Source organism: Plutella xylostella, chromosome 23 (assembly GCF_932276165.1).
Source record: "Plutella xylostella chromosome 23, ilPluXylo3.1, whole genome shotgun sequence".
Taxonomy (NCBI): Eukaryota; Metazoa; Arthropoda; class Insecta; order Lepidoptera; family Plutellidae; genus Plutella; species Plutella xylostella.
Genome location: NC_064003.1, coordinates 4,250,743 through 4,263,523, shown reverse-complemented (window position 1 = coordinate 4,263,523; position 12,781 = coordinate 4,250,743). Strand labels below are relative to the sequence as shown.

The following is a 12,781-nucleotide window of genomic DNA, read 5'->3' as shown; positions in this document are numbered from 1 at the left end:
TGTGCACCATATCTTTCCCCAAAACTTACTCAATAGTAACGAAGCTTAGTCGAATATTCTTCCATCAATAACTATTTTCCCATTCCCAGCTATCCTGCCGAGCCGAGAGCATAGTAGCGGAAGGGCTGGGTCCAGACGACGCCCTCATCCCTCTACTGCTGCCGGCCAAGTTGACCTCCCCCAGTACTTCTGTCAACTTCCTGTCACTGGACTTCGAGAGGAACCCGGTGAATAATGAGGCGGATTACGGGGTTCAGCTGCTGGTTGAACCGGCTGACTTTTGTTATAATGAGGTAAGGGTTGTTTGCTGCGTAGGTTTTATTATAATCTTTGGTCATTTTCTTGCATATGACTAGATGTAATGCTAGTATATTTAGATTATCTTAACAGGTAGAGGCCCAGTTTCACACTTGTGAAAAACCCAAGCATGAATTTTCCCCTTGTCCTTCCTAACAACTTCGTTAATACGCAACGCGCGTGCATATTCCATATTCATTAGTGGACTATCCACTATAACTATAGGATATGAGCCTCCTCCAAGACTGAAAGATTATTGCCATAAATTTCACGCTTGCCAGACAAGAGCAGGGGATAAATAATGTTTTTTTAACAAATATCTGCCTCGGCCGGGAATCGAACCTTCTGCACAGTCAGAGTCGCTAACGGTAACGCTAATCGCCTAAAACAATAGTTAAGTAGCAATATTCCCAAAACCAATACCTACACATTTCCCATTCCAGCACGCGATCCAAGAGCTAATCAACCTGTTCCAAATCCGCCCCTCGTGGTCCCCGGTGGCGCTGGGCGGCGCCCTCCGCCGCGGGGCGCGCGCCGCCGCCCGCGCGCTGCACCTGCACGCGCACGTCAAGGGAGCCTCCGTGGCGCTGCACCAGGGACATGACAAGTGAGTGTTATGTAGGGTGTTGCGAAAAGGGTATACTAAGCCGAAACCTACATGTGCAGCATGGTATATCTAAGCCCGAAAATGAAATCAGAATTTCAAAATTCGCGAAATGCTATGTATTTATGTTATGTCCTCTATTATCGAGGGCCAACCCGCGCGACGCTTGCTCATTTCTATGCCGCTATTGGCTGAGAACGTGACAAGTGAGTATAGACCGCACAAACCGCACGACGCCATTGGCTCACTCTATGCCGCTCGGCCGCTATTGACTGATGACGCTGCGACGCGTCGCCATTGGTGCTATGCTCTCTATATTGCGTCAAGGTCGCTATTTTCCATTTTGCATAGCAGGCGATGCAAGAACATCTTCTTTACGTGTCTATATAGGGTTTGTCATCGTAGTGAGAGGATTACGCAGTGCGTTGGACGTATATAACACACAGGCATTAAGACACTCGGGGAGGCTCCTATCCCAAGAGCTACTAACCCCTGGTCCCTCGTGGTCCCCGGTGGCGCTGGGTGCCGCCTTCCGCCGCTGCACCTGCACGCGCACTTCAAGGGAGCCTCCGTGGCGCTGCACCAGGGACGTGACAAGTCAGTGTTATATAGATAACATGCTTATTAGGTCCTCTACCACAGCCAAATAGCGCGACGCTATTGGTTCGTGATATACTGTTCGGCCGCTATTGGCTGATGATGCTACGACGCGACGCCATTCGTGCGTGCTATGCCGCTCGGTAACTATTGGTGTATTACTGCAAGAAGACTTTCTCTCATCATTATTTATATTTAGTATCTATCTATCTATGTATTTGTGTAGATATATCAGCTGTCCGACACCCATAACACAGGTTCTGCCTAGCTTGGGGTCGGATGGCCGTGTGTAAGATGTCCCCACATATTTATTTATTTATTTATTTATTTATTATTACATAGGTAAGCCGTTTTGAAGGCAACACCAAGATTCCTCTTAGGCAGCGTTCCCACTACGCCGGACCGGCAGATCTGCCGCGCCGGCAAATCTGCCGGAAGAGCTAGTGGCTGTACAATTTATATGAAGCTATTCACATTATCCCGGGTCCGGCATTTTTGCCGAGCCCGGCATTTCTACCGAACGTTTTGTCACTACGAATTGCCGGTAGAACGTCGTCCATTGTGCGCGCAGGTCCAAATTCAACTGAGGACTGTCTGAATTTCTTCCGGGATCCGATGTAATGTGAACACTCTGTCCGGTGTCCGGTTTTCGGCAGATCTGCCGGTCCGGCGTAGTGGGAACGCTGCCTTACTGGACCACTGTTCATCATTAGGTACTTATAACGAATTCATTTAATGTTAGACAAAAGAAAAAGAAAATATGTTATATTCGTAGATACCTACCATTCGAGTAAAAGGCTAACTATTTGTACTCTACCATCCCTAAAACATGTCATCTCATTTACAGGCCCGGCCGCATAATAGTGCTGGACATCGACCGCGTCCTGATCAAGTCCGACCTGCAGCCGTCCAACTTAGCTCTGGAGGACGCCACCTGCATGGAGCTGGAGGAGAAGCTGTACGACAGACTGCACGCGGAGTGCACGTTCCAGGTGCATACTCGTACTTACACCATCATCGTCATTTTCAGCCGTGTATGACTGCTGCAGGACATAGGCTTTCTCCCAGAAAAGCCCCAACGTCTATCCTCGGCCTTCCTCAGCCACTATCAGCTGGAGGCATATGATCGTCAGTGCAGCGATCCGGAAGACGTCCCAAGGTTAACGCTAGGCTTGCCTGTACAGCCATAGACCTAGTCACTGCATTTCAGATTTGAGACGGCAGCAATAACCTCTCGTAAATAAAAAAATAATGTGGTTTGTAATTTAGTTTATTAAATGCTGCAATCATAAAAATACTTGGCGGGTAACTATTCGGCACTTAGTTCAACATGTATGACTACTAATAAGAAGTAAAGTTCTTGTAAGTTTGGTTATTGTTCATAAAAGCGGTTTCAATTGATCAAGCTAAATATCATAAATAACAATAAATTAATCTATGGATTTTGTTCTCAACAAAAGCCTCTCCTACGTATCACTTTAAACTTTGTTAGTAGTAATAACGGTCTCGTTGATCCAGTCGGAGAAACTGGAAACCTTCGCGTTCATAACTCCGTAGTACCGGCCTAGAGTGCAGTTGAACGCCCAGGATGTCACCCCCACAATGACTGGTTGCTTTTGGTGATACTGTAAGAAAAGAGAAAAATACAATTAGTGACATTGTACAATAAAATATAGTCTGATTCTGATGGGGTAAAAGGGACACAGGGGATCACTTTACTTTTCGGACATCAGCAGGTGGTCACATCAATTCATATAGTATTCACGACACTTTCACGCATGAAGAAGTAGGTGATAACAGCTATACTTCATGTGCTCAAAACTTGAAACTTTGAAACCCCAATTTAGAAACAAAAATATATGGTCTAACCTAATCTGAGGATTAAATAATGGATTTCTGGGTATTGAAGTAGAGCTGCTACCATTACACCATGCACACTACATATATGTAGTTACTAAATATGATTCACAAGCCTTGTAAGTAAAGCTAAAAACCAAATGATAGGCTTCACGGCCCTTGTAATTAAAACTGAATGAAATATTTACCTGTATGACAGGACTGCCCGAGTCTCCATTACACTGGCCGCCAGCACTGCCTGTGGGAGTCCGTCTCCCGATGCAGATCACGTTGTCCGTTATAACGTTGGCCCCGATCTCGTCTTGGCATTCTTTGTGGTTTATTTTCGTTAGGTTGTTGTGTTTTAATATTGGGGAGTATTCGCCGCTCGTTAGCTGCAATGGAAATTAAGTTTTATCTAGGTATATGTTTTTACAGTATTCCGATTTTCCACATCATATACTTTCAAGTACATGTAAATGTGTGTCTCGTATGTCTTTATTTAGTTTGTTATTTTCATGGGACCAATTTAATGAAAACGTGGTATGCAGAAAGCTGACATCGGTCGTTTAACATATATAACGGCTACTTTTTATTCAGGATTTCTTACGGAAAAAGCTAGTAAATTATACAGGTTGTTGCAAAAAGGGTAAAGGGTCGCGAAAAAAAATATCTCCATAGTAAAAAGTCACGTGACCGACAAAGTTTCAATAGAAAATGATCTTATTTTCGCGAATTTTGAAATTCTGATTTTAGTTTTGGGATTAGAAATACCATGCTGCACATGTAGGTTTCGGCTTAGCATACCATTTTTGCAACACCCTGTATATTTTCTAAAAATAAAAGCAATATAAAGAACTCTTATTTGACGAATTACGAAGTTACAGAGAGCTTTCGTGCAATCAGTACTTTTAATGTAAATAGATAGAGTCGTGGTGACCGCAGTAGGGCTAAATTTCGTATTTCGTCAAACAAGAGTAGCATCCCAGTCTCTTACCGATGTCTTTCCCCACCCGATGACCCAAACTTCGCTTCTATCGGCCACTGTATAGTACTTGCCGGCTATAGAAGCCCGCGCCACTTGCGCGTTATACCTAGAAGAGAGTAGGAATGTATATCGAATAATTGAATGAATGAGGAAGGCAGAGGGCAGAGTTTTCTAATTCTTCTTCAGAGAGGTATATTCTAGTGGATAATTACGGGCTGATGATGATAGTTATATAAGAGGTCCTCTTCTTATCCTTCCGAACATAAATAAAAGACTAGAGTTTGCGACCGTGTGGATGTAAGCGAAGTGATAATATCTATACTAGGGTGTTGCAAAAGTTATACATTATACCGAAAGGTGGTGGATTCAGGGGTTTATAATTCTAAACAACTATTTTGGTCCCCTTTCGGCTTAGTATACTAACCACTTTTGCAACATCTCATCTCATATACGAGTACATAGTACACAACACACCTTATCCTAGTCTCCGTCCTAAGCACAGCTATATCCGAGTCTTGCGTGTCGCGGTCGTAGTTAGGGTGTATGATGACGTCTCTGAGGCCGTGGACCACGCCCCCTGTGGCCCACCGCGCTGAACCAACGCGGGCGCGCCAGAACAAGGCTGGGGGACTGTCGTTGCCAGGGAGGGAGCTGCAAGAGGAAATAAGAAGCAGAAACGGATAAATGAGGAGCGGTGGTAGCTCAGTCGGGTAAGCGCCCGCTTCTCACGCAAGAGATGCGGGTTCGAATCCCGGCGCTGACATGTACCAATGAGTTCTTTTAACTTAAGTACAATGTATACCAACGCTCTTACGGTGAAGGAAAACATCGTGAGGAAACCTGCATATCTAGATTTAGCACATCTAGATATGTGAACCAACCCGCAGTGGACCAGCGTGGTGGGAAATGGTCCAAGCTTAGGAAGGCAGTTTAGACCTTGGGGATATGCACAAAGGTTCTACTCGAGAGAGCCAGGTGCAGGTACTAACACCCCCACAGAGAATAGAATAGAATAGAATAGAACGGATAAATGATGCTTTCCATGCATTTATGTGGACGCCATATCAATCTCTTAGTCCATCTATCCAAAGGTGATCTGGCAGAGATCGCTTTAAGTGATTAGATTTCCTTTTCTACCCTATTAAAGTTACAACGTTTTTTTGTGTACAAATAAAGATTAAGTACTCGGTTTATGTTGTCTATGTCACTTTTGTGACCTAAAGGTAGGCACCATAAAGTAACTAACTACGTTTATTTCAATGGTAGTGTAGGCTAGAAATCTTGTATCCCCCTTTCGATTACACATCTGACCATATCAGGCTTATACGTGCAACAAACTTGTGATTTGAATATAAAAGTTCAACTTACGTGAAACAATGTGCAGCGGACAGTATAGCGTTGTTGGTGATGATGGTGCCTCCACACTGGTGTTCGTAGTATTGGTTGTTGGGAGAGAATAGCATGGAAGCGCTGAATGGGTAACTCTCTATAGTGGTCTCTACACCGCCAATGATCCTTTGCTGGGCATTGCCTGTGAAGGACAAATTTTCTGTCATTAATCAGTAATCCATATACCCGTAGGTATTAGGTTCACACCCACTACGGCGGGTTGGCCCTTTACTATCACTGGATAATGATAATGTCCTCCTAGCCGAATTTCGACCACGGCGGCCAATCTCATTTGAGATCAGCCATGTACGCAGGAGTAGATTATAGTGCCCAAGTGTGTGCGCAGTACACAGGAGCACTCTCTGTTCCATCACTCTCATAACCCAATGGGACGGAATGACCGACACGACTGGAGAGAGCTAGGCGCAGGACCGACTGCTTTACATGCCCATCCGACGGCATGGATCGTTTCACTGTTTCGGACATCAGGTGATCAGCCTTCTATGTCCTAACCAAACTTAGAACCACAATTTAGAAACACAAATTGATGGTCCCACCCGGGAATCGAACCCGGGACCTCTGGGCCATGAAGCGAAGCTTCTACCACTAGACCACAGAGGCAGTTATATCACTGGATAAGGCAGATAGAGCGATTGGGCATCTAGAGTCGGCGGCTGATTTATATCAAATTATTATTACAGTATTTCATAATTTTGGTTCCTTCACATCCCATCAAAAGTTGAAATGAAGAAATTGTGTTGCAAACAATGATTAAGTTAAACTTTCTGTGACTGTTATAATACCTATTGTGTTTTGTATACTTTAAATACACTACCAAATACTTTTATGTAGCTCATTTCTTACCAGAAGCAGCAATTAAGCATATCCCAAGTAAACACAAGAACCTCATTTTAGCGCACTCACTCACGTACTAATTGATTTTATTCCTGCGTCAAATATGTTGTGATAATGAACTTATTATCAGAGATACGAGTTATCGATTAGTTGGGGACAAAAAACATCAATGCACAGATATTGCAAATTAACTGATGAAGAGATAAAATTACAATCAGTTAACATGTAGGTTGTCTAGGTAGGATGAAAGAACAATAGTTTTGGGCGTTTATTATTTTGTTTAGTTCCTTCCGATTGTATGTATAACTTACTTTAAAATTTCGACGGTAGGTACAGTAAAGTTGTAGGGACGTACCCGAACAACCTGGTATAAAGTGGTAATTACATTTTGCACTGATTCTCAAAATCACGATGAGCGGGCAGATTATAGATCTACCTACGTAACATTACGGAAAGCCCTAATGCCCCTGTAGGTTCAATAGATGTACCTACTTAATATAATATCAATTGTGTAGTCTAAGTTTTCCTACAAATTAAGAATCTGAGTCCAAAGAGGTTTAGCGACAGTCCTACTATACCCATTTAATAAAATTGTTACTAGCCAAGTTACGCCTCAACTTTCCCGGACACACCGTCCTTGGCCGAATAAACTCTCCTATCGTAAGGGTTAATTCAAATAATTCATGACACTGACATTAGTGATAACGTTTAGGGAGGTTGCCTCGAGTACTACGTATGGGCTGTCTCGCTACAGCTTTCAGATTTTAAAAGCTGTGTCGGTTTCCTTAGTTTTCTACCTCACGTCTTAGATGCGATCCTTTAACCTAAATAATTATACAAATCATAATTATCTACAACAGATATTTTATTTTTCTTGCAGATATTATTCTGCGACAGCAGCGACCCCTGGCGGGAGGCGCGCAAGAGCGCGGACTCGGAGCTACACCTCGTGCCGAAGACCAAGATACAGGTCGTCTTCTCCAATAGCACCAAGAAAGACTATAAGCTGTTGCCACGGTATGTGTGGGATTCAGTTTCTGTTGCACAGCTCCGTTGTGCGCGTTATACCAATCACATCGCAGTATCTATGAATCGCGATATAGTTACGTTTATCTATGTCGATAACTCGGGACTAAGGCCTTAGAAATAATTTCAATCATTTATTGATAAATAAATAAATTTACACGTCAATACGTAATACTCATAGAAAACGTTCAAATATCCAACTTAGAAGATTCACTCGACAATCCCTCTAGCGGCCACTCTCTAAACTAAACATCCAAAACAAATGGTGGTACTTTTAGTAAATGAAATGATTTTTACCTATTCACAGATACAAACTGAATGTGTCAATAACGAGTCTGAAACTGAACCTATCGGACCGCATCATAGGTCTCCTCCTAGACTTCCTAGACAACCTGCCCATCCCGGTGCCTAACACAGTGGCGGTGTCGTTCCTGGACTCGGGAGATTTCATGGATGACCTGGAGGACCCTGAGCTGGTGGAGAGGCTGAAGATGGACAGGATCCAGCCGGACCCGTCGTGTAAGGAACTGATGAGGTTGCGTCAGAAGATCGTCGCCGCTTATTTGGGAAGGACTAGGTGAGTTATAATAATATTACCTATATTAAATGTCTCCAATGTCCACTACTGGAGGTAGCCCTAGGCGTCTCCAAAACCACGTTACAGAATGCGTTTTGGCCAGTTTTTGCTATAGCAGATCGTCTTCTATACAATAATACAATTATAATTCAAGTTTCAACATTCACTTGCCAACAAGAATGTCACTAATAATACTGCACCCTGCTAAGCAGTATATCGGCCTTATTTCCATCTCAATCTACAAAACTTTCTTCTAATCCCACAGAGCATCAGAACAGCCCATAGACAAGGAGCTAGCGAAGGAGTCGTTCCAAGCGGCAACCTCTACTGTCTTCGTATCCACCGAGCACAGTGACTCAGAGATGGAGGTGTACGCCCGGTCTATAGACCTTCCCGGGTTCGATGATAACGTGTCGCCGTCTAATCACATTGACATGCTCATGAGATTTGTTGTGGGTGAGTTGGGGTGATTTACTTGTAATACTTACTTACTACAGTGTGAGATAGTAATCAATGTAATCCAATATCCCACGGTGAAAAATCCACGTTCTACTAAGCTATTAGATACAGGTCATACTTACTTTCCATCGTCAGTTAGGTTTTATTTGTGAGCATATAGAAAATCTACAATCAAAAACATATCACTAGAGATAATATTAATATTGTTTCACGATGAGTGACTAAAATATTCAGATATTGTTAATCAGATGGTCATATAATATTACTTCTGAGGAAACGTAATGCGTAACCTCTACCATTATGATTATTAGAAACCCAACATAATTTTAACGATAAACCTTTAAATTTCCCTTCCTAGGTGAGATCCAAATCAACCTAGCCCGCTCCTCAGAAGACTCAGACCGTGCGTACATGCAGCTCCGCGTGGAGCACACGAGTGTGGAATGTGCCGACATGACTTTCGGTCCTGCCCTGCAGTTCAGCGCCGCTCGAGTGTCGCTGTTTGACGCCTCGCATCAGTTGATGTTGCTTGACACGAAGGAGCATTGTTTGCATATGCTGTATAGAAAGGTACATAACTTCTGATGTTAATCTACCTAGTTAGGTATTTATGTATTTTTTTGTTAAAAACCCGGAGAGAAATCACAACTATCACAACTATTGAAATAACGGTTGATATTTTCCCGTACAAAAGCTGGATAAAAAATAAAAATATGAGGGAAGCTTTATCGTAGGAAGGCTTTTATCGTAGATTTGTGTTTTCATTATGGTTCAGTTATGCGTGGTATAGATGAGTGTGAAATGTGATGACATAAGCAAAACTTTATCGTAGGTCCTTCGATCAACCTAATACATATAATGTTGATACTGAAAATGTGTATCCTAAAATAAACAGCACCAAAACGTGAAGTTATATTAACGCTGTGCCCTAAATATACATGAATCCAACTAAACCTGAGCTGCTTCATAATGGTCCGCTATAACACTGTGCCCTGAAGCGGCTTCTGTTCAGCAATACCAGCATAGTTGGCTCTTAGCAGAAAATTTACAGAAAACACACGAGTGTGAAACCTGACACAATACATCTTCACACATATTCCCCCCAGGTCCGCGCAGACTGCCCGGACTTCCGCAGTCACTTCCACAGCGTGGAGCAGTCGCTGGTGCTGGACCTCGGAGACATCTCTCTGGAGCTGCACTCGGGCGCGCTGCACACCATGCTCAAGTATCTGCAGTATATTTATGACAAGTGAGGACGCTGTGACTTTGGTTATTCATGCTTTTGGGTATTTTGAACCTCTGACGAAAAAGGAGAGGAATGTTTTGACATTGACGGGACTGTCTGTATCTCTGTCTGTGATGTCGAAGCTTCTAAACGGTTGGACTGGGTTGAACCGTTTTTTTTACACTCATTTTCAAAAACAGTGGCATCAATACTTACACATTGGCCTTACTTACATACCTCACGGTCGCACTCACGAAGCTTTAATTAATTCATTCTATGATAGGACGAGCCAAAACATTCTTAATAATCCTGATGATATATTTCTTGTGTTAGGTGATTTTAATGTCACTAATGCCATCTGGTCCTATGACGAAGATATTAATTCCATGAATATAAACACAAATAACGACAATTTGGCAATAGTAACTGCGGAATTTATGCATTTCTCGGGAATTATGCAATATAATGCAGAATTTAATTATCTCAACAGAATACTGGATCTAGTTTTTTGCTCAAAACCATGTAAAGTTTCTTCTGTATATAACCCGCTCATCACTGAAGACCGACATCATAAGTCTCTCGAAATAGAACTATCTCTCTTATCTCCCCCCCCCTCTAAAACACAACAACACAGTTAAGAAAATGTTTTTTAAGGGTGATTATGAGTCTATCCGTTCTGAGTTAAGTTCCATTGATTGGGTAACTGAGTTTTCTTCTTATAATGACATAAATATGATCACAAATGCTTTTTATAATATTCTAAATTCCTTAATAGAAAAATATGTGCCGATAACTACACGAATTAATCAAAAATACCCACCGTGGTACACCAAACCTCTTATTAAACTCGCAAATGAAAAGAATAAATTTCATAAAAAATGGAAGATCTATCAGAATTTAAGTGATTATCGAACTTTCTCCACCTTAAGAAAGCGATTTCGAAAGATGGAGCGTGACTGTCATGAATATTACTTGAATGTATCTGAAGATAATATCAATAGGAACCCTAAATATTTTTGGACTTTTGTAAAATCTAAAAAGTCCAACAACGACATCCCTAATACAATAACTTATAAGGGCGATAGTCTATATGAAGGAAGTCAGATTTGTAACGCTTTCAATGACTATTTTCACTCGGTTTTTATTTCTTCTAATAATAATATCACCCATGACCATTCCTCCAGCTCCGTTGCTGATATTGACTCCATAAAAATCGACGAAAAATGTGTCCTCAGTGAACTTAAAAAACTTAATATATACACAAGTGCTGGTAGCGATGGTATCCACCCACTATTTATTAAACAATGTGCAAATGAAATTTTGGTGCCTTTGTTATATATTTACCGCTTTTCTCTGCTAAGTGGCAATTTTCCGTCGGTATGGAAGAAAGCTCTAATCACCCCCATACCAAAAACTGCTCAAAGTAATGATGTAACACAATATCGACCTATTTCGAAACTATGCACTTTTGGTAAAATCATTGAGAAAATTGTTACAACTCAAATATCAAGTGCTGTAAAACAGGAACTATCTGAAAACCAGCACGGATTCGTAAAAGCTCGTAGTGTTGACTCAAATATGGTAGTTTTCTCAGATTATATTCTTAATGCCATGGACAGTAACCTACAGTTAACAGCATCCGTGATCTTGGCGTTATGATGGACAGCAAGGTTTCATTTAATCCACACATAGATAATATACTTAACAGAGCTTTCAAAAACCTTGGTTTTATTACAAGAATCAGTAAACCCCTTAAAAGAATAAGTACTCTTAAACTTCTTTATAACTCGTTTGTTAGGTCTATTTTAGAGTTTGCCAGTGTAGTATGGAACCCTTCTTATCAGATTCATATTAATCGTATTGAAAATGTACAAAAAAAGTTTGTTAAACTGTTAAATTACCGTAGCCATCGTTTAGATTCCTATGAAAATTCACTAAATTATTATAACTTAACATCGTTATCAAACCGCCGTAAACTCATTGATATGTCCTTTCTTTTCAAAATTTTAAATAACTTAATCGACTCCCCAACACTTCTATCTAAAATTAATTTTGTGACAAGAATACGCTTGCCCATTCGCACCTCGCGAAATAATAATAAAACGGCACTTGTGCCTCCTAACTTAAAAAAAAATTACACTCGAAATAGCTTCATATCTCGTTCAATCACCACTTACAACAAAGAATTTTCTGACGTGGATTTATTCAATAATCACCTTATATCCTTCAAGAGAACCTGTTTCATAAGCATGCAACAATAGGTAATAAACTTTTCATATAAGTAAGTACAGTTCCCCTGAATTGATAGTGCACATGCAGATCTTCACACCCGAATCATTGAATCGTAAGAGCCTTAAACAAAACACCTGCATTTTGCACCTTGTTCTAAAGAAATAGGAGTCAATATCATGTGGCACATAATCGAAAGCAACCGATCTGTCAAAGATTTCTAGCGCATTATCAATTTTGGACAACTGTAAAATATTATTTAATCTTAATTATAGGTACTTACAAACTAACTTTTGTAAGAATATTGTAATGCTGCTTCAACATAAAGTGTCTATTTTGTAGTTTATATATATATATACCTACTTTCAAATTGATGTAATCAGATTCCAAATTGCTGCTGTATTATTAAGCGTCTCTTTAGCTCTTTTTATTTTTAATATAAATTGAACTGTATTTTCGGCACAGTAAGGTCTATAATAGAATGTAAGTTTATTTCGATAAATGTCTGTATGTATGACTGTTTGTTGCCATAATAAAGATAAATAAATAAAAAATAAATACTGATTGTATCAAATCTGTATTGATGCCATTTTACTGTTTTTGTACGTATTTCACGGCCTTCTTATAACTGCGCTAGTGTGATCATGAGAGTTAAAGCAAACAGGACATTTAGCCGAAGAATGACGATATGTTTATTTT

At 40.9% G+C, this 12,781-nt stretch overlaps 2 protein-coding genes across 2 annotated transcripts in view; one reads left to right on the top strand and one right to left on the bottom strand.

The window, feature by feature from the left end:
* Positions 1-12,781, top strand: part of LOC105388959 (intermembrane lipid transfer protein VPS13A) — a 57,045-nt gene that overhangs the window by 12,127 nt on the left and 32,137 nt on the right. Inside the window, exons 10-17 of the mRNA XM_048629602.1 lie at positions 90-293; positions 741-904; positions 2,346-2,490; positions 7,447-7,583; positions 7,900-8,169; positions 8,435-8,625; positions 8,987-9,198; positions 9,735-9,877. Of these exons, the coding sequence (XP_048485559.1) occupies positions 90-293; positions 741-904; positions 2,346-2,490; positions 7,447-7,583; positions 7,900-8,169; positions 8,435-8,625; positions 8,987-9,198; positions 9,735-9,877 (1,466 nt within the window). The remainder of the gene's footprint in view (positions 1-89; positions 294-740; positions 905-2,345; positions 2,491-7,446; positions 7,584-7,899; positions 8,170-8,434; positions 8,626-8,986; positions 9,199-9,734; positions 9,878-12,781) is intronic.
* On the bottom strand, positions 2,751-6,729 carry LOC125490373 (trypsin CFT-1-like). The gene is made up of 6 exons (XM_048629380.1): positions 6,576-6,729; positions 5,691-5,853; positions 4,797-4,973; positions 4,332-4,428; positions 3,544-3,729; positions 2,751-3,123 (listed from the first exon to the last, which is right to left on the bottom strand). The coding sequence occupies exons 1-6, from the start codon at positions 6,619-6,621 to the stop codon at positions 2,977-2,979; spliced, it is 816 nt and encodes a 271-aa protein (XP_048485337.1). The 5' UTR covers positions 6,622-6,729; the 3' UTR covers positions 2,751-2,976.